We start from the raw sequence: 23,545 nt of genomic DNA on the forward strand, positions 1-23,545 counted from the left end.
TCCTCTGAGACAGATAGAATTAGGTTGTTTGTGTTTTTTTGTTTGTTTTGTTTTTGAGAAATTTAATTAGGATTGGGATCTGGGATATAGTTACAAGCTATTGTAAGATTACTTTCACTTTCCTCCTTCTTATTTCCTATCCATATTTCCTAATAATAAACTGTGCACTGGCTTTTGATCAAACTCCTGTCCCCACCAAATTTAACCCTTCACAAAGGCAAGCGGAAACAGGAAAAACAATTTACACAACCACAACAATATTACTCCCAAGATATACTTTTTCTTAATGTATTGATATAGTCATGTGTTTTATTATTCATATGATTAAATATGTATAGTTATATTCTTGATATAAATTTTGTTTATTCACAAAGAATGATTTGATTTTTCTCTTTGCTAAAATTTTATTTGTGTTTATATTCATTAGAAATACTGCTTTACATTTCCCTTTTCTGCCTAAAACTCTTAATGACATATTTGGCTCATAAAAGAATTTTGGTAAGGTATTGTCCTTTCTCTAGTTTTTACCTTAAGGATTGATAACTGCAAATGTTTGAGAGAGTTCACTTTGAAATGTTTTTGGTCTTGTAGATTATTCTCCTTGGAGACTCATTTATTTACCTGTATATATTTCTGTTATTTAATTGTTTAGTATCCATTTCCTGTTTTTTTATTTGTGTACTTTCTATTTTTTAATATACTTGTGAATTTTCTTAAACTCTGTTTAGCTGGCATAAAATTTGGTATAGTGGTTTCTGACAATTTTCCTTGTTACCTCTATTTATTAATATACTTTGCCCACATTTTATTTTGAAAATTTGGTTTTCCTCTCTTGGATTATTACTTAAATGCTTATTTGTTTTAATATTCATTTGAAAACATAGATCTTAAAAGCTACCTTTTCATTTAAATGGTTACATTGTTATAAATTCATTTGTTCTTAATTTTTGAATTTTCCTTTGCTTGTTATATAATCAACAATCTGTTTATTTCTTAGGTTTCCTTTATGTCCAAGAGATTTCAATCAATATGATCATGTTCATCACCATTATCAAAAAATTATACCTTTGTGATAATTAAATTATATTAATAGATCATTTATATATTTTTTTATTTTATCACATTTGATCTTCGCAATACCCCTTTGATGTAGGTTCTACTCAATTTTATATATGAAGAAACTGAGACAGAGTTTAAGTGACTTGCCCTTAATCACACAGCTCCAGATTGGGGAGCATAGGCTAGATATGAGCTCAGGTGTTCCTGACTCCAAGCCTCACATGCATTGTGCCACTTAGCTTTCAAAAAATGTTGCTCCTTTTCCTCTTGCCATTAATATTTATTTAATGTTTTCCATCATATTTCTATCCTCCAGTTCCTATATTTTTCATGATGATATCTTTATATATATTTCTAAACTGCATTGCCCTTTACTATTCTGTTCCATTTCAACAATTTAGATCCTTCCACAACTACATTCTAGTGTTAGTTCCCATTCCATTAAGTTTCATCAAGATATATAAAGTAAATTTTGCCACTGTGGGTCAGAATTTTTAGTTTACTTTGGTATCTTTACTTTCTGGAATTAAGTATAGGCATCTGAGATCATGGATTTTATTAATGCCTCCTCTTCCAGAGTGTGTATTTCTATTTACATCTACTTTTTTCTTCCTACATTTACCTGCTCTTTTTGGTATCTAACTTGGAGTTTTCTGAGAAAGCAGTTTTCTTCTTTTCCTTTCAGTTAAAACAGTTTTGGTTAAATTTAAAAGATTGCAGGGCAATATATCCTTCCCAGTTCTTTTTAGTTATATTGCATCCATGTGCCAGAATCCATTATATTGACCTTTTAAGCCTTGTTCTAGAAATACAAATCTCATTCTCTTATATTATTTTAAGCAGGTGTGCACTTTGAAAGTCTGCCTTTCTCTTTGAAACTTTCACTTTTATCAGCAGCATACTAAAAATACTAAAAACAATCCACCAAAACACATATTCATTGTCCCTAATGGCCCCCAATTAACCAATGGACAAAGGATATGAACAGGCCATTTTGAGATGAAGAAATTAAAACTATCTTTATTTGTATGAAAAAATGCTCCAAGTCACTATTAATTATAGAACAACAAATTAAAACAATTCTATGAGGTACCATCTCAAACCTACCAGACTGGCTTATATGATAAAAAGGAAAATCACAAGTACTGGAGAGAATGTGGAATAATTTGGACACTCAAACAATGTTGGTGGAACTGTGAACTGATACAAGCATTCTGGAGAGAAACCTGTAACCATGCTGAAAGGACCATGAAACTGCAGACACTTTTACCTAGGAGCACCGCTTGTCCGTCTCTACCCAAAGAGATTAAAGATAGAGGGAAATAATCTATCTGTTCAAAAATAATTATAGCAGTCCTTTATTTGGTGGGAAAGAACTGGAAACTATAAGGATGTCTATCAATTGAGAAATGACTGAACAAATTGTGGTATAAGCTTGCAATGGAATACATTATGCCATAAGAAATGATAAACAAGATGATCACCAAAACAAAACAAAACAAAACAAAACAACAAAAAACAACAAAACACAAAACCCAAACTGGAAAGATTTAAAAGAAGTGAAGAAGGGTAAGGAGAGCAGAACATTGTGCACATTAACAACCATAATGTATGATGATCAAATGTGAATTATTTAACTATTATCAATAAATCCAGGATCCAGGACAACTCCTAGGGATTCATGACAAAAAAGATATCCACCACTATTGAAAGAACAGAATCTGAATGAGGATTGAAACAGACCATTCTTCACCTCCTTTCATCTATGAATTTTTCTCTAGGGTAAGCAATATGTGTTGTTTCATAACATGATTAAGATGAAAATGTGTATTTTTGTGATAATATATGTACTATATATAATATTATCTGCTTTCTTGAGGAGAGGGGAGGGTTATGCATGAAAGGGAAAACATGGGTTACAAAATTTCAGAAAACAAATTTAAAAAATTATAATGGCATGTAATCTGGGGGAAATTTTTTAAATTAAAAAATACTTAATGGTTTCATTCAGTTTGAAAAGTCTTAGATACTTTCTTCCACATCCTGTATGTATGCTTCAGGGAAATGCCATACCTCTTTAACATTGTTAACCTGTCCCCAAATATTTGGCTCAAGAGGATTCTCAATCACCACTATTTGTTTCTTTTTTCTCTGATGTTTTAGAGTCTCTTAGAGGAAAAGTCACTTTTTCATCATCATGGGAACTAAATTTTTTTAAATGAAGATCATATCTACTTATCTCTTGTCCCAAAGTCCAATGAGACGAGACTTTCTCATCAATGGTGGAGACAAATTCTTTATTCTGCATGAGGTACAAAGTGAAACTGTTGAAAACAGGAATGTTTTAGCTTTCTTCAGTTCTTTAAGACTATTCAAGTTTTCAGGTTGCCTTTGGGGATCTTTGAGCCCCAAGTTGCTTAGAGTACTCCTGGAATCCAGGTTCAAGGAGGAAGGAAGAGTTCAACTCCATTTTAGGATGCTTAACGGAAAGACTATGGGAAGACATGAGTGAAGCTGGAAGTTTCTTATATTTTCCTAACTCCAGCTTGCTACTTTAGAGACTTTGTGGAATTTCTCAAATGTTATGTCGGATATCTCTCTGGTTTGAGCTGAGATATCTAACTGCCAATAGGAGGGGCTCCTATACTTTGTATTGTCTTGATACATATTCTTCTATTTATACCTTTCATAATTTCTGTCTTGCTATGATTTGGATTAATGTGTTTCTTTGCTATGTACTCTGTGTTTATTGTGGAAATGCTATTTAATTGGAAACATGTGAAACATAGAGTATAGAATTTAAGGTCATGCTACCTCTAATTATAATGACAAAGTGATTAGAAGTTAGATTGAACCCGATCTTATTCTTTAGACTAATAAGTGTTATTTCAGTGGAAGACAAACTAGCTTTTATCTGTAAGCTTTAGAAAATTAGTTTCCAAAATTTTGATCACATTTTTTTCAGAAAAAAAAAACAACCCTCATAAATATGCTCATTTAAAGATTATGCACATATATATTGATATCCTATATTTACTTTGTAATATTACCTTTTTAGATTCATAAATTTTATAAAAAATGCTAGACAATTCCACTATTATTGGCACGTAAATGCTTATTTCTGTTAAGTCAAGGTGTATCTATTAACTCCAGTGGATAGTAATACATAGTAGATGTAACTCTCCAACCATACTTGGGGCAGATATATTCTTTAATCTAGCTTTGGAAAGGACTTGTCCTTATGAACAAAGTATAGAAGTTGAAAAGTTTCATTTTTGGTGGATTATGCTATAATTGTGTAAGGTTAGCATTCTTCTATCTCATTATCCATAAATGAAGAATTGGGATAAATAATGATGACTACACAAATAACTGTTTTATGATTTAACTGCTATCAGTTCCCCAACTAAGATGTGCTTTTAAGTGATATAAGATTCATGGATAATTTCTCTATCTTAACATCACAAATGTCTTGTGTCAAAAGAAACATATAGTATAAATTTCACTGCATCACCTTGTGATGTTAAATGGCAATTTTATTTTTTATACTTATGAAGGAAAGATGTCACCTGATCTTTAAGATCTAAAAAGTCAAAAATAAATTCTATCACCCTTTAGATACACATAATTTTCTTTAACACCTTTTTCATGTGATTCATGCGTTGAGAGGCCTGTTCACAATCTACTGTGATCTCACTTGAATTCCCTCCACTATAGCTGTGAATCCCATTTTTACACCCTGAAAACAGAACTAAGAGAAATGGTTAAAAGGAGCAATTCACAAGGAGTGCAATCATTTAAAACAAGATGTCTTGGTATTTTTTATAGCAGGACCTTGATTCAGTAGATAAATTTTAAACTTTTAAATTAATCTGAATAGAGGGTAAAGAACTTAGTCTGAAAACTCATATATGCATCTATGTATGCTAGCTTTTTCCAATGCCTTATACTTATATGCATATAAAATGAAATTAGTTTAATCTACTTTCTGAAAGCCAGTATAGTATATAGAATAAGGAGTTGATAACTCCTTGAGGATATGATCTATAAATAAGTTACCAATCTGCATCAGTGGAAGGACTCACCACACATGGAGTTGCCTACTCTGATGTAATTATAGATACAAATGTCCCTCTTACTCCAAAAAAAAAGTTTCAATTATCAGTATTCAAAAAGAACAATCACAATGTACAAAAAAGCAAACTAAATGATATTTTCATTCTTAAGAGTAAGAAGAATTTTCTCAAATGGATCATCTCATTTTTGTTGATTTTTATGATTTAAATAGCACAGCATCTGGCATATCAGTTCAGATGATATTGAGATCTTCCTAGAGTTGCTGCTTTATTTTTTAACTTTTGTTTTTTAAAATGTATTTAGTCATTAACAAGTGCTTAGGCTTAATCCTTATTTGATATGTGTGACGATACTATTATAGGAAGTACCTCTGACAAAGGCCTCATTTCTTAAATATATAGTGAACTGAGTCAAAGTTATAAAAATACAAAGCATTCCCCAATTAACAAATGATCAAAGAATATGAACAAGAAATTCTCAAGTGAGGAAATTAAAGCTATCTTTAGTCATATAAAAAAGTCCCAAATCACTGTTAATTAGAGAAATGCAAATACAAAATTCAAAGTGCAAACAATGCTGAGGTACCACCTCAAACCTATCAGAATGGCTAATATGACAAAAAAGGAAAATGTTAAATGTTGGAGGAAATATGGGAAAATCAGGACACTAATATAGGGTGGTGGAGCTGTGAATTAATACAATAATTTTGGAGTACAATCTGGAACCATACCCAAAAAGTCATCAAACTGTGCATACCTTTTGACCCAGTAATATACCATTATTCTGTATCTCAAAGAGACCATAGGTAGAGAAAAAGGACCTACTTGTCGAAAAAATACTTACTGTATCTCTTTTTGTGGTGACAAAGATTGGAAATTGAAGGGATGTCCATCAATAAGGGTATGGCTAAGAATGTTGTAGAATATGATTACAATGGAACACTATTGTGAAATAAAAATGACAAACAAGATGCACAAAAAATCCTTGAAAGACATGTAAAGTGATGCAAAGTGAAGGAAGTATAACCAGGAAAACATTGTAAACAGTAACTGCAATAATGTACAATGATCCATTATGAATGACTTTATAATGAGTGATGAAAGGACTCATGATGAAAATGCAGTCCACTGCCAGAGAGGGAAATGATGGAGTCTCAATGCAGATTGTAGCAAACCATTCCTTACTTTCTTTCCTCCATGAATTTTTCTCTATTGTAAGTGATATGACTTCTTTCACAACATGATTAACATAGAAATATGACTATATGATAATACATGCACAAATTATAAATTACCTGTCCTCCTGAATAGAAGAAAGGGAAGGAAGGAGAGAATATGTATTACCATATGTCATAAAATGATGATTAGCAATTGCATTGACATGTAAAAATAACTGAAAGACAAATAAACAAAGATACTTTTAGACTGGGCTGCTCTTCTCTGTGGAATGAACCTCTGAGCATTATATATATATATATATATATATATACATATATATATATATATATACATACATACCAAATTCCTCTTATTATTTTCTTCTGATGTAGAAAACATGACCAGGGAAGGAAAAATACAGAATAGTGCACTGGATCAGATAATTGAAGTAAATATACAGAGAATTTAAAGGTCCAGTTTTCTAGTGATATAGGTCACTACATTAATTAGAAAGAAAATAGTGTATAAGACAAGGGGAGACTGAAATAAGTAATTTTTTTTTTGTCAGTCAACTGCTTAGGAAGTAATCAAGATTCCCACAGGTTCTGGTTTTAATCCAAGTTTCATAAATAATCATTAACTATGAAACATGAGCTGGATGCAACCGAGATTTAGAGGCTAGGATCCTGAGAGTATTTGAAATTTTGAATGAACTATTGTTGTTTGTGTAAAATGATATGTTAGTCAAGTTAGCCATGGTATGATGATTTTTCCTTTCAAGAGTATTTTGCTCGGGATGTAGATATAGCAGATGTAAGCCTTTGTAACTTGATGAGGTCTTACTTAAAAATGGCTGCTCTCTTAGACACCTAAGCCCTAAGGACATGATTTATGCTGCCCCAAGGACATGATTTATGCTGTGATTTGATTTTAAACTGTAAAACCTTTATCCGTGCAGAAATTCAACATGGATTTAAAGTAATGGACATCATAACAGAGTGTCAAAGTGGGTTTTTTTTTTTTTTTAAAGTTTTAAGAAGGCAAGAAGTGGACAGAGTGAGGAATGATTTGGAACCACCTGAGAGGAGCATTTTTTTTTTACTAGAGGTTCATTAGGCCACAACTATAGCCGTTTTCCTTCGTAAGTGTTGTCTTGTGTCCAATAAAATATTGTAAAAGCCCCAAAGAACTATTTGAACAACATATATTTTAATTTTCATTTGTATTCTTTTAATTTTCAGGCTTTTCTTCTCCATGGTCTCTTGACTATGGACTTGGGAACAGTTGCGAGGCAGAACAGAGACAGCGGACTAGATAACACCTAGTACTACAAGAAAATACACTAAGGAATGACTTCTGTTTAGTAGTAAATATCATAAAGCTCGATCATCAGTCTCTTCCCTGTACTGTGCTAGTATTTCGTCTCGAACTACAATTCCCATAATTCTTTACAACTGGGAGAATCCACAGACCTGGGAAATATAAATATTCAACCTTGTCTGGTTTCCTCAAAGTTCACCACTTAAAGGATCTCTTGTTTAATGTATTAAGAAATTCAAGTTAAATGGACTAGCCTGAATCGTATTTAGAAACATAGTCCCCATGGGTGCCAATCGCTCTCTATTAGCCTCTTAACTAATAAGATTACAATTACCTGAGCCCTTTTCAAGGGTCTCTTAAGACGGAATCCTTCTTGTGAAATATAAACTACACATCCCATGAGTCAAAGCAACCAATAAAGCCCCTAGATTTCTAGTAAGCCAAAACCCAGATTAAGGCAGCCTTAGCAATGCCTGATTTAAAAAAACCTAGACGTTTACCGCTAGACTCCTTTCTTATGAACTTCCTATTCCTTTAAAAGCATTAGTGTGAGTTGGTTGAGAAAAAAAAAAAAAGGAAAATCTGAGTGGGAGTGGCTGGGGTAGTGGTGGAAAAATCACCTGTTCTGAGAGGAGCATGCTCACTGAAGAGGGAGGGAGAAAAAGAGGTGGAGGAGAAAGGGAGGGAGGGGACAGAATCAGCTTGGCACAGCTCAGATCTGTTTCTTCTCTAGCTTGGATAGCAGGAGCTGCAGCTGCCGGGAGGGATCTCTAGCAAATGTTGTTTGATACCGGCCAACATGGAGGAAGCAAAAGCGGTAGTTACCTGCGAACTGGACTAATTCACTGGCTTCCGTTCCAGCCATCCAGCTGTGTACTAGAAGAAGGGAGGCAAGCCTGATCCCTCACCCGTGGAGTCACATCTGTCTACACGCCCGACAGCAGGAGTAGGGGGCTATTTTCCCCTTCTGTCTGCCTGCATCTAAGACTAAGAGGCAAAGGAGGGTGGGGAGCTCGCCGCCGCTAAGGAGCCTCCCTAAGCCATGGGCAACGAAGCGAGCTTGGAAGGGGAAGGTCTCCCCGAAGGGCTGACAGCTGCTGCTGCTGCGGCAGCAGCAGCCGGAGGAGGGGACGGTGGGGCGGGGAGCACCTTACACACCATGATCCCGGCCGGCATGGAGGCGGATCTGAGCCAGCTGAGCGAGGAGGAGAGGAGACAGATCGCTGCTGTCATGTCAAGGGCGCAGGGGCTGCCCAAAGGAAACGTTCCCCCCGCCGCAGCGGAACCACCTTCTATGCAAAGGCATGCACGGCGTTATATGTATACATATATGTCTATGCATACATGTTACAGTTCCATTTCCACATATGTGTAAGCACGTATGTGTGAGTAGAGTGGTGCATAGATGTAACCTCCCTTTATTTTATTCTCACTAATGGGGTGGGGATACAGTGCTCATATGCCATCTGGATGGGGGAGGAAAAAAACGATTTGTAGTAGAGTTTGGTTGAAATAGTCAATCATTACATTTTTATGAGGTTTTAGTATGGTTTTAAGTTGTAATTCTGATCTTTCAGATTCTTATTCTCTGATGACACCCAGAAACGCCTCTAATATACTGATCTGGAAGTATTCCATTAATACAACGCTAGATGTGTTATGAGCTAGAGTAGTATTTTTGCCTGTATTTTATCTTTGGGAATATCAGAAATTAATCCCATTATACATAATTGTTAATGATATTTTAACTAATATTTTCAGTTCTCTTGGTGGTTGTTTCTCCTCCACTCTTAAAGGAAATCAAGAGGTATAACTTGGATATAACTATTTTATAATAATAATGAAACACCCTATAGCAAATGGCAATCAATAGGTTGATATTTTTATGTCTATTCAGCATAATTTTGAATCTTATAAATCCAGTTCTTAGATATGCTAAAGTCTCATTTTATTTCATATAAGGATGTATTGTAACTTCTTTTAAACTGGAAATAATATATGTACATTTTGTTACAGTATATATTTACAAAATGATTAAAAAATCCTCAATTCCATTGCAAATGTAAGAGGTAGACAATTAATAGTAACCTGCTAATGTTCTCCCCATTCCCCTCCTCCTTCCTTTCAATAAATTGTTTTTCTTAATTAGAAACAGTAAAAAGTGTGCACAACCATGGACAGAATGTTTGACCAACCTTCATATTGTAAACAGGTTCACCACCTAAGGAAAGAGAAAAGGGACCGTTTCCCTATCCATGGTCCTGAAATGAATCTTCTCTGGGATCACAATATAAAAGGAAAACTATTAATGCTTATTCTCTAATGGAAAAGATGACTAAATTTTGAGGGGAAAATAGAGATCAGGGAATAGGTTCTCCTTTATTTATTTGAAATAAATAGTATTTAATTTAATTTACATAATAAGAGTTTATGGAAGGCTATTTGAAATAGGTGATTGATATATGTTTTGGAGAAATATTGAAAAATATTCTATGACAATACTGTTATTTTTATTGACTATTTTATTTCAAAATCTATTGAGGAAATTCTTTTTGATTAAAAATGCTCAATGTGACAAAACTATTATTCCTATTAAACTTGTGACTCTTCTAACTTTGTAAAATATGCAATTTCAGCAATATTTCAGATAATTAAGAAACTTTTTGGAAATCCTTTTTTTTCGGTTCCTTCCATATCAATCATATTTTCTGAAAATGTGAATTATCATAAATTCTGAATTTTATTCAGTATTTTTTCTTAGACTAATATTAAATGCCATAGTTCCTTAGGATCAAAAAACTGGAATGGAGCTTCTTAGTAATTTCTCTCCATTTCCATTATTTTACAGATAAGGAAATTGAGGCTTGTCTGTCTTTTAAAGTTAATTGGCTGCAATAAGTTTTTTTTTTTCATTGTCTTATTATAACTTCAATCAACAGGTCTAGGTCACTCGTTAAATAACAAAAAAGTACTGTGATTCCCCCTCTTCTAACTTCTGTTCATAGGGTAGCTTAAAGAACAACATGTAGAATATGAATCTAAATGTTATACAAAGAACACATTTTTTTAATCTTAGCCACAGTCACATAATTATTCCTTATACAACAATCCTCTAACCAGTATGCTTTTCAGTATTAATCTGTTAGTGTCAGATTGAATCTGCAGAAAACAAATATACAAGTCTTCTGATATTTACATTACAATTCCATTTAAAAAAAAGAATGGGGGGCAGCTGGGTAGCTCAGTGGATTGAGAGCCAGGCCTAGAGACGGGAGGTCCTAGGTTCAAATTTGGCCTCAGACTCTTCCCAGTTGTGTGACCCTGGGCAAGTCACTTGACCCCCATTGCCTAGCCCTTACCACTCTTCTGCCTTGGAACCAATACACAGTATTGACTCCAAGACAGAAGGTAAGGGCTTTAATTAAAAAAAAAAAAAAAAAGAATGGGCCTCTGTAAAGGAATTCAAATTTTTTTCTTTTTTTAGAAGGATAATATTATAATCAGTGCCCACAGTTCTTCTCATCAATGATAATAAAGGATGTAAGTACACATGTGCATTTGTCCTCTCTGTCTCTTTCTCTTCCTTTATGTCTCTGTCTCTCTCTGTCGCTCTATCTCTCTGTCTCTGTCTTTTTTATCTATTCTATGTCTCCGTATTTCTCTGCCTCTGTGTCTGTGTCTCTATCTGTGTCTGTGTCTCTGTCTCTCTTTCTGTCTCTCTGTCTCTCTGTTTCTCTCTCTGTCTCTTTATCTCTCTCACACACACACATACACAGATAAACTCACATATTCACACCTCTTGGTTACAGATTATCTGTCCTAACTTTTCAGTAATAAATTAGAAAAGCTATCTAACCTACCAGTGCCTCAGTATCTTCATCTACTATAAATGAGTTTGATAATACCAATCTCAAATAATTATTTTGTGAAGGTAAATTAAAGTAACATATATTAGTATTCTGTAATGTTAGTTTGGTATTGCAATCAGATAGGACTGTTTACATTTTAGAGACTTAAAGCTTTAAACATTTTTTGCTTCAGTTTTTCATTGTCATAGTGTTTTGTTTTATACTAGCCATATATTTTGCCTTATGTGAGAGGTACTTGTTCTTTTATATATAACAAGGCAGCATGATGTTGTGGAATAAGGTCTGAAATTGTACTGAACAGTTTTTTTTTACATCTACTGCTGATTATCTAGCTTTTGAGAACATTAGAAAAATCATTTTTTTCTCTCTAGACATTCAGCTTTCTTAGTTTGGTAATCTCTAAGATCAATTTTAGTTCTTCAATTTTATATACCTCAGCACTGTGCTAAGTAAAGCTGCGAAGCTCTAAATGATGTTGGATGTTTCTGCTTGTTCGTTTTATGCCTCCCTAGCATAAGATAACCACTATTATGATTGCTTTTTAATATACTGATTGAAAAGATATCCATATCAATTAGAATTATTATTTACCCCCTCTAAGTATCTGTCAGGAAAAATAATTCAAATATTATGATAAAAGAGCATTGAAATCAAATGAAGGGCCAGGCATGGAAGATTTCTATTACACAGTAGAGATTTAAAGGTGACAAAGCAAATGCTTCTGGTTATTTTGACCTTTCACATGTAAATGAAAAAATTCAGTTTTGTTACTTTTCTTATTTTATATTTTCTTCAGCTACAAATTGATCAGTTCCAAAGTGCTTTGCTTAAAACCACTTCTAAGTAGTAGGGTGTTGTGTTACAAATATGAGGTTTTTACTGATACCATTTTGTTTTCATATCCCTTTGAGTATTTCTCTTAGCCTCTCCTAGAGTAAGATAATTTCCAGATTTTAAAAGGAATATAGGGTGTGTTTTTTTAATGCTTGAAGTATAAAAGTAAAACTAAGAGACTGAAGTTTTGATCACAGTAGTTAGGGGAAGGGTTGTATGTAATACAGTAAAACAATTATAATTCCTTAAATTTTCCTTTTACCTGCTATTTGACTACAGAATGCTAAACTAAGAGATTATTAAGAAAATTCAATAGACTAAGATGGAGATCCTTAATTTTTTTCTGGTCATATAATTATATCTCCTTTTTCACTTCTCCCTTAATTTACACTCCAATAATATCAGCTTTGATTGCCATTTGATATTAATCTCTTTCTTTTTCTATCCATAATTAAAAGCAGTTAGTCATAAGCCTTGCCAGCAATAAGATTTATATAGTTGTATACATAATTTCTCACAATGAAGTGTCTTCAATTTCATATAATTAGTATTTCTTTTTAATTAGTGCAACTATAATTACTGGTGAAAATAACTTCTTTCAGTAACAGTGCTATTTATTGTTATATACAGGTTAAAATTTCAGCATTGCTACTTGTCTCCTTTCTAAGTACTTCATCTAAGAAAACTTAATCATAAGAAAAGAGAGGTCCATTTATTAGAACCTCATTGTAAAACTATTTTCTATATAATATGATTCCATATAATGATGTTTATCATGGATTCTATCCTGCACATTTTATTTATTGAATTACAAAAATAAGTAGTATTAAATTTGTATCAACTATAATGCTATTTCCAGAATATGGGTCCTGGTAACAGCATAAAAGCTCCAAAATATTTTAAATTAATACCTTTCATCTGTGATTTCTTTTCCAAATAGAGCAGAAAGAAATGTTATCTACATTAACACAGATAAATTTCTATTTGAAAATACCTTAGCATTTCAATTTAGTAATTGTATAATGATTTGCTCTAGGAAATTATATTCCTTGCCAAATATTCCCCAAAAGGTCAATGTTACCCATAATTTGTATTCTGAACTGAATATGACTTGTATTATTATATCAACTAACCACATTTTCATATAGTGGCCAACACAAAATTTGAAATTAAAACTCGAAGTAGTAAGGCAGTTTAATAACTTACTAATTTTTCCCCTTAATTGTTTTAAACAATTTCTATTAAATTCTATCATTCTTCTTTAATTAAAACAATATTTCTGAAACCCTTGAAGGATAGATAGGCATTTAAGGAAGTTCTAGAGAAAGGGATAGGCATTCAGTTGCTAACAAGGGAGCATGAATCAAGTTAAAGAAGGTGGTTTATTCTATGTTGAAATGAATTGTTTATCTGATATAAACTCAAGGATTGATTGGTCTGAATTAAAAACCTAGTTAATAGAATCTATCCAACTGATTTCCTGATAATGAAATGTTGAGATATCCTTCCTTCATGCCTATCCTTTATGAAGATTTGTATATATTTTTAAAAGATATTCAATTTGGACTAATACTTTGATGTATTTAAATCTGTAGAGAATGATAACTAATCAGAATATTAAACTTTCAATTCCATAGCATAATATAGGTTATAACAATACCTCTTATTCCCATTTTAGAGGCAAGAAAATTGAAACTCAAAGACATTAAATGACTTCCTGACAGTTTTACATTGCTAAGAAGTATTGAAGCCAAATTAGAATGAAGGTCTTTAAATTTCAGAAGTTTTAATGCTCTTTGCAGTGTATCATTTGAAACACATTAAGAAGTAATATTAAAATCATGTTAAGATTAAAATGCTTTTTTAACAAAATTTAAAATTGGATAACCTTAGATTTTTAATAATTAAATAGGACAGAAATTTAGCTTCTCTTTTTAACATTTTACATGAAGACTATTGAGACATGTTCTTTTTTATAACCTACTTCTTTCAATGTGGCTATAAGTTCCAACAGTTTCCTGTCAACTCTTTATTTTCTATGAATTAGCTTGCATTTGTTTTAATTCCCTTCATTTTTTTCTAAAAATTAATTGTATTTGTAAAATCAGTTTTTACTTCCTCTCATTCTATGTTAATGAAAAAGAAAATAAAATTTAGCAGATATGTGTAGTCATGAAAAACAAATTTCTTTTGCTTTTATAAGTAAGTCTGCATTTGTTTTCAGTGCATATTCTATTTTTTCAGTCATATGAAGCCTTCCACAGTTAGTGAAGTAGGTCACTTCTTGAGAAGATGAATCTGAGCTGACTATTAAACTATACTAAACCCAAAGCTCATAGACTTGTCTGTCAACTAGCATATCTGATATATAACTTTGAATCCAAAGAAATTGAGGGGGGCTCATTGTCCAAAGTTTTCACTATCAATAAACTATATTTGTGTGAGTGTAGCACTGAACTGGGTGTAAATACATGTAAGCTCTATCCTTAGCTTTGCCACTAACAAACTCACCATATTAGGAACAATCATTTTCCCCTGGGTTGTTTTACTGTTTCCTTCATTAATGTGAAGTGATTGGATAAGGTAATGTATGACTGAGGTCTCTTCTAGCTCTAAAATTCTTTGATTCTAAATTGCTTTTGTTCATTCTTCATTAGTCAGTCTTACTCAAGGAAAATAGTTATTCACTGAAATCAAAAGGCTACAAAAAATCCATGTATTTATAATCTGATTTATTCCATAAGATTGAAAGTTTTTTGTACAGCATGTTCTATTAGCATTTTCTTCAGTATAGTTTATTAGAAAAAAAAGTTAGTATCATGAATTCTTGTAGAAGCTGAATGTGTTATGAAAACAACCAGCCATTTGAAATATATAATTATAGATGTTTGAAAATGCATAACATCATCAAAACATTCAAGTAAAATTATATTTTAAATCTTTCTATTACCTAGAAGGTATTTTTATAAATAAAGAAGTAGAAAATAATTAATTAAATGCTCATTATCCTTTAGAACTAGCAAGCAACAAGTGTAAACCATTGTGTAAGCATTTGAGAACATGGTCATCATAGAAGTTCCTGATCCTAAGCAACTCATAGAGCCTTTTCTAGGTATATATTACTTAAATTTACTCTTCAGTATTAGCTAGAATCCAGGAGGCATCTGTAAGGTTGTTTAATGCTCCTGATTTTAATAGGAACACCTTTTTAGAAATCTCCCCCAATTTGTACTATTTTCATGGATAATTTCTAAGAAAGCCTAATATTGAAAGAACTTGAATAAGAACCTGTTATATGGAAATAATTTCAGTACACACTGGTGGTATTTTCCCCAGCATTTCTGAGCATTAAGTTTTGGTAAATATATCTTGTGGGAATACATTAATATATTTTATTCATGAATATACATACATTTGTGCAGATAAAGTAGTATACATATGTAGGCCCTTGTTTTATTTTTACCAAAGGTATTAGACACTAATTTATTAAAATCTTATATTTATTAATATTTTACAATACCATGTATGAGGATTGCTATCCCTCCTTTTCTCTACAGCTAACTGGGATATAGCAATAGGCCTTGTAGTCACTTGACTACCTCTTTTCTGCATTTCATTGAAATCCTATGATTTTACAGCTAGAAGAGAAGTTAGAGATCATCTAGTACAATGTCCTTATTTTGTATATGAGGAAATCTCAAAGTAAGGGCATGACCTTAAAGCATTTGATAACTTAGTCACTGATATGCAGTAAATTAGAAGTATAGTTTTAGGTGAAAAAGCAAATTTAAAATATACTTTGAATTTATCTAGCTATTTAAATTTACTTATTAGTTTGTTTCTACATTGTCACTATATTTGTCTCAATTTTAGTAATGTCTACTCATCAACATATTTAATATTAAAATTGTTTATGCTGATTAGAATACAATAAGAATCTAAGCATCTTGAGAATAGGGTGTATTTATATATTTATAATTACAAATTTACAATGTATATAAATACACATTTTATATTTATATACCTAATGACTAGCACATTGCTTAGCATATAGTAGTTGGGCAATCAATACTTGTTTATTATTTGATTGATAATCCATTCTTTTCATTTCATTTCCTTCTTTACTGTCTCAGGAAACCAGAATTTGATAGCAGTCATCATCCAAAGCAACCGGGGAAACCTCCAGATCCTGGGCGTCCTGGACAACCCACTCTCAGTAAAAGTAGAACAACAGACACTTTGAGAACAGAGCAGAAATCTCCTGGAAGGAGTCCTTCTACTACTAGTCTGAGAGAATCTAAATCTAGAACGGATTTTAAAGAAGAACAAAAGTCAAGCATGATGCCTAGCTTCCTTACAGAATCCAATCCTTTAAGTGCTGTCTCCTCTGTTGTAAATAAATTTAACCCTTTTGATTTGATATCAGATTCTGATGTATCCCAGGAAGAAACCACCAAGCGACAAAAAGCTGCTCAGAAGGAACAGGTGAAATCAGAAGGAATCACAAAGCCCACATCTCAGCAGCAGCCCCCCAAATCAATTACAAAGCAGCAAGGGCCTCCCAAAGTTACATCTCAGCAAGCTGGTACTACCAAATCAATACCTCCTCAACAACCTGGAAAAATTAAGCCTCAGCCTCTTGGGACAGGAAAGCCAACTCAAGCTTTAGGGCCTTTAGAAGAAGTTTTACAATCAGAACAAGCAAAACTCCCACTTCAGCAAAGAGGTCCAACCAAATCTCAGTCAGACCCTTCAAAATCAGATCCTGCTAAATCTGTATCACAAGGTCCATCCAAAATATTGTCCCAGCCACCAGGGTCTACAAAATCATCTGTCCAGCAGCCGGACCCCACAAAACCACCTGTTCAACAGTCGGGCCCCACAAAACCACCTGTTCAACAGTCGGGCCCCACAAAACCACCTGTTCAGCAGTCAGGTCCCACAAAACCACCTGTTCAGTCAGGTCCCACAAAACCACTCACTCAGCATCTTGGAACAACAAAACCTCCCACTCAGCAACCAGGGCCCATGAAACTACCCACTCAGCAGAATGGGGCTTCAAAGCCTTCTACCCAGCAGCCAGGGACCACAAAACCATCTACTCAACAACCTGGGCCTTCAAAGACCCCCACCCAGCAGCCAGGGACCATGAAACCTCCTACCCAACAGTTGGGATCCTCAAAACCCCCCTCTCAACAGCCAGGATCAACAAAACCCCTTGGTCAGCCGACTACAAAATCATCAAGCCAACAACCAGAGCCTGGAAAACCTTTGCAATCACAATCAACTTCATCCCCATCTGCAGCACCGATTTCAGCACAGGCTCTCCCTAAAACCTTTTGTCCTCTTTGCACTACGACGGAACTTCTGCTCCACACTCCTGAAAAGGCCAATTATAATACTTGCACTCAGTGTCAAACAACTGTCTGTAGCCTGTGTGGTTTCAGTCCTCCACATATAACAGAGGTCAGTACATTTATTGTAGTCTTCCTTTTTAAAATAAGTAACCTAGATGATCCTTGCCTTTATCATAAAGTCTATCATTTTACAAATGGGGAAAATAAGTTACTTACAAGTTAAGTGACTTCCTTTACTCTATTTATATACAATAGTATATAGCAGATTTGAGATTCAAATAGAGATCATATCTAAAACTCCATTAGTCTCTCTTCTACCCCTCCCTTGCTAGCATATCTTTTTATCTGACATTTGTCATGAAATGGAGCTAAGACACTTTAATGTGAACTATATTCTCAGGATTATTGGTATCAATTCTGACTTTTTTTGCCTGAGGAGTTCTGTGATTTTCAGACAGTTTGACAGTTGGTTTTATATCACCAATTGCCAAGTATTTATTGAGTACTGTATCTACTATGTATCTAGAACCATACTGAGTGTTATGTCCTTCTGTATAAAAGTGAAATGATATTTTAGTAATTGACCAGTCCTAATAAGAGGAGAACATGATACATGGCAAAATCATGTGGCAAGCCATGATGACGTGGCAAATTGTGAAGGTTGCAGTAGTGATGGTATGCCAATTAGTTAAAAGAGGGATGTTATTGATTTAGAGTGGAAATATGGGGATCTGAAGTCCAGATGGTGGACAGGACCTGGTTTATTTTCTACAGTGAATGGAACATCCCTGAAGTAAGACAATGAAATTGCCTAGTCAGGCTAGAGAACAGCTGGTAAGTGGGCAGACAGTGCATTTTGGCCTTGCAAACTAAGTGAGGAACAGACAGCAGAGTGGATAAGACTGAACTAATGTACATTTTAATTTAAAGCATTATACAGTTTAAATATGCCCCAGAGAGAAGGCTTTGGCACTCTGGCCTTAATGAACAAAGATCAGTATTACTAACCATTATTGTTACTAATGACAGGTATTATTTCCATTAGTGATCATAATTATTTTAGTTAACAGTGAGAATGTGTATTCAAAAGGTGTTCCCCTACTCTATTACAGACTCACTAGTATAAGGCAATATAGCTGACAACTGTCCGTGCTGTTGTATCTTTATATTAATTGCTAATAATAAATGGCATTTACATAGTGTTTCAATGTTTATGAAGTATAATACTTCCCAAAAAATATCCCAGTAAGATAAATAGTACATATTTTATTGTACCCATTTTACAAGAAAATGGAGGCTTAGAGAGATGAAATGGTTTACCCATTTTCACAGTTTGAAAATTGAGTTAGAACCAGATTTCCTATCATTTAATCCACTGATTTTTTCCATTATGCATCTTTTATTCAATTAATATACTTTGGAACTTGGGACCTACCACATGTTGGTCCCAATATAAAGAGAAATGAGACATTTCCTAATTTTAAGAAGTTTGTAATTATAGGATAATAGGATTTTTGAAAGGAAATTAGTGTTTACATTTAGTAAAGGCCCTCATTTTTATGGATAAGGAGACTGAGACATTAATAGGTGAATTAGGCAAGGTCACATAGGTGGCAAATGACAGAGACAAGATTTCATGCTAGGACTATAGCTGAATATATAAGATTGTGAATAACTACATCTTATGTCATAGACCTTGTTCTCCACAAAGAGCTTTAGTGGAGTCAGTTCCCTCTTAAAAATATTGAAACATTATTCCCTTTGGCCTAGAGGCTCTTGCTTTTTTTAAAACTTCGCTGACATTTTACACTTGGTGTAAAGCCCTGAGCATGTTGACTAAAGAATAGATCTGCCATAACCAATTCATAATTACTTTTCTCTCTTAAACCTTGTTGCCTGTTTTTGAAACCTATTTTCCTTCTCACTTCTTATCCTAGAATAATTCTCTAGAACCTCAGATCTGTTTTGTAGAATTTACTACAAGAGAAGTATTAGTTATAGAGTTACTATAAATAAGGCTAAAGGTAAGGAAAACTACCTAGTATAGAGTGAATCTCACTTAATTCATTAAGCTATTCTCTTTGTTCTCTGTACTTAATCTAACAGTTCTCTAGACTTGGAATCTTTTGCCCATCATACTGTTAATGATTTGATGCATTTAGCATCTTTTGTATCAGCAAATTTCCATTTGAATGGAATGAGTCTTGGTCTATGTGGTTGCTCATTCATCTGTTTTGGAATACTTCCTAGTCTATCAGGTTACTTCCTGTTTTCTGGTACAATTTTTGTTGTTTCGTTGATACTCTTACTGGTAAGTGTCTAATGCTTTCAATGAGTGATAACACTGATAATACAGAAGCCTCCCCTCCTTAAATCAAAATGGGAAAGGAAAAGAAGGCTCACAAAATATATTCTTATACTTTGGTACATTACTTAGAATAAAGAATATTTCATCTTGATACTCAGTTCATACCATGAATTCATATGACATGCCCTTTCTTCTCCAAAAGACATATATACACATTGCAATTTTTAAGTAGAATGGCAATTAGAAAATTGATTAAAGATTTTTTAACTGAAAAATGACATAGTTCCAGTTATGATTTAGGAAGATTAATTAGGCTCTAATATACTGGATGGATTAGAGAAAAGAAAACTGGAACTTGGCTGGAAAGTTAGGAAGTCATTATATTAGGGCCAATTAGAAGCTAATAGGGTCTACACACAGTATTTTGGGGTAGAGAGCCTGGGTTTAAATCCTAGGACTAACTATGTGACTATCTTTAATCTTTTTCATATGTAAAAGAAGGCACAGGATTCCTATGTAGTCCTAAATCCTATGATCTTCAGGTGATATTGTTGGGAATGTAAAGTATTGTCCTGATATGAAAGAAATAATATTGTTAGATTCAATAGTATTTGACAAATGATTAGATATGGAGGACAAGGGAGAAATTACATATGGCTTCAACTTTGGGTAAAGAAGTGATGTTTGTTAAAACAAATTAACATTTGCTACTTCAGACGATTCATAATCTCACTGATGTGGTTATTTTCCCCACATTTACAATCCATCTATGTCTCATTTTAGGAAGCCTTTAACAATATTTTCAATAAATTTTCCATCGGGAGTCAGCACAGTATATATGCTAGTGGGTTTATTTTGATTCCTCAATATCACATAAGTATCTGTAGATCAAATAAGTAGTTCACCAGTCATCTCCTGCTCTCAGCACAAAATTGTTCCACCTTAGGTTATGGTCATTCTTTTTCCTTTATATGGTTTCCTGTATGTAAATCATTCCTGGGAAAAATGCTTGGCAATTTACCTTTGTTGCCTTCTTAATGAACCCAAATTTTAATTATTTATGTATTATCATATGGAAAATATATGGTTTCATAACTTTGCCAAAATATGGTTTTGAAAAACATTATTTTTAATTTCAGGAAGAAATATGTGCTTTTTGAAAGGGCCACCCATTTCCCCAATTTCAATTTAGCTTATTCTCTTTCTCCTCTTTAAGTCTGGACCCATATCATTGTCCTTTTTGCAGTGAATGCCTAAAATATAGCTATTAATGTTCAAGTTCAATGGATCAATGAGTCAATTAATGTATCAATCATGTATATCATGGTATGGAAAATAGGCACTTTTTCATTTCCTTGTTTTTCCTGGTAGCTTAATCTGAACTTTTTTGAATGGGTAAGAATCTCATTCAGAAATCTTTGTAATATCCTAGAACTGGCTGTTGTCCACAGAATATTATTTATAAACAGCATGTGGAAAACTTAATCATATATGGGAAAACTCTCATTCCTTTGGATTCTGCTGTACCTTTTTCACCTTTGGTGAAACCATCTTTCACTGTTTTATGTCCTATTTTATCTTAAAAACTGGGTCCGTGATTATTGAGAAATACTATCTTTGATGTGTTTCCCAAAACATCCTGTATAATCTCAAAAGATGCATTGAAGGCACATTTGAGAAGAACCTTTAAAGCTTCATTTTCTCTAAAAAAATAACAAATGTTGAAAGATTGTATTCTTTGAGGTATTTAAGTAAATTATATGATTGTAAACCTGTAGTTTACTTTAAAAGTTTATTTGAAAAACCTCATTAAGTATGTGCTTGGTACACATGTAGATTATACTTATCAAGTTTTTTTGGTAATTTATTACATAGGTAAGCTGTTACTTGTGTCTTCTGAATTAATTTTTTCTTTTTTGATTATAATGTTATTTGAAAATTTCTAATAATATATGGTTTTTGCTTCTTTCAGATATTTTGAGAGGCATTTTTCTTTTCTTTTTTAATTAATTAATTAAAATATTTTTCCATGGTTACATGATTCATGTTTTTTCCCTCCACTCTTCCCTCCCCCATTCCAAAGCTGACAAGTAATTCCACTGAGTTATACATGTATCATTGCTCAAAACCTATTTCCATATTATTAATATTTGCAATAGAGTGATCATTTAAAGCCAAATCCCCAATCATGTACCCATCAAACCATGTGATCAATAATGTGTTTTTCTTGTGCATTTCTACTCCCACATTTATTTCTCTGAATGTGGATAGCATTCTTTCTCCTAAGTCCCGCAGGATTGTCCTCTATCATTGAGTTACTACTAGTAATGAAGTCTATTACATTCGATTGTGCCATAATGTATCACTTGCTGTGTACAATGTTCTCCTGGTTCTGCTCATTTTGCTCTGAATCAACAGCTGTAGGTCTTTCTAGTTCACATGGAAATCCTCCATTTCATCATCCCTTTCAGCTCAATAGTATTCCCTCACCATCAGATTCTACAGTTTGTTCAGCCATTCCCCATTTGGGGGACACATCCTCATTTTCCAATTTTTTGTCACTATAAAAAGCACAACTATACATTTTTTGTACAAGTACTTTTCCTTATAATCTGAGAGGCATTTTCCACGCATTTATTTGGTACCTATTATTTACCAGAAACTGTGCTTGGTGGTGGGTATATAGAGACAAAAAAGAAGTGCCTCCTTTGAATAACATTACATTCTATCAGGGGAAATAGCTTTTCCAGAAAAGATTAAGTATAAATTAGACACAAAATAGATGAATGCCTACAACACTTGGAAGAGCTGCAAGGAAACTAAAGGAACTTATGTCAGGCAGTAGAGTTAAAAAGATTTGCCTTAAAAATTTCTCTGGGAAACTCTTGATCTAAAGTAGTTACTCATTCAATAAGTTTCAAATTAATAAACAACTTCTCATCATTTTTTTTTTGCCACAGAACAGAGAAGGTAGTGGAAGTTTGGATAGATTTTGTAAAGAAAGTGCCACCTTGAGCTTTACATGACAGTAAGGATTCTGGGACACTGAGGTCAGAGGGCAGTGAACTGTAGAAGCACAGAGAAGGAAGAGGAAATTTCACAGATGGTGAATAATAGGTAAACCATTTTAGTGAAACATCATAGATTTGAAGGGGGTTAAGGTGAAATGTGCCTAGAAATACAGGTAAGACAAATTGGAAGAAGCTTTAAAGGTTGAAAAGAAAAAGGGTTTATTTTTTTTTTCTTAGAGGTAAGAAAGAACCACTTATGTTTCTTAAACAGAAAAGTGGCATGGTTAAGATTTTCTTTTTGAATATCAATTTGGCAACTGTAGGACTGATTAGAAAGGACTGAGACTTCAAGTAGGAAGACTTATTAGGAGGCTACTACATATTTTTAGATGAAACAAAGACTTGATCTAGAATAGTGTCTATGTGAGTACAGAGAAAGGATGAAGTGAGATATGGTAGAAGCAGAATTGTCAATATTCAGGAACTGATGGAAGGGTGAATGTTGTTGTGAAATCATTTGTTTAATTATTCTTGACTTTTCATGACCCCATTT

At 33.3% G+C, this 23,545-nt stretch overlaps 1 protein-coding gene across 5 annotated transcripts in view; it reads left to right on the forward strand.

Moving 5' to 3' along the window:
- The first annotated feature begins 8,235 nt into the window (after positions 1–8,235).
- PCLO (piccolo presynaptic cytomatrix protein) overlaps positions 8,236–23,545 on the forward strand; it is a 623,741-nt gene continuing 608,431 nt past the window's right edge. For 4 of the 5 annotated variants that reach the window (XM_056799475.1, XM_007504012.3, XM_007504016.3 and 1 more), the window contains exons 1-2: positions 8,276–8,915; positions 16,450–17,782. In XM_056799475.1, the coding sequence (XP_056655453.1) occupies positions 8,656–8,915; positions 16,450–17,782 (1,593 nt within the window). In that variant the 5' untranslated portion in view covers positions 8,276–8,655. Of the gene's footprint in view, positions 8,916–16,449; positions 17,783–23,545 lie in introns of all 5 variants that reach the window. The other variant, XM_056799474.1, reaches the window with a different exon arrangement.

The sequence above is a fragment of the Monodelphis domestica genome, chromosome 5 (genome assembly GCF_027887165.1).
Source record: "Monodelphis domestica isolate mMonDom1 chromosome 5, mMonDom1.pri, whole genome shotgun sequence".
NCBI classification, from domain to species: Eukaryota; Metazoa; Chordata; class Mammalia; order Didelphimorphia; family Didelphidae; genus Monodelphis; species Monodelphis domestica.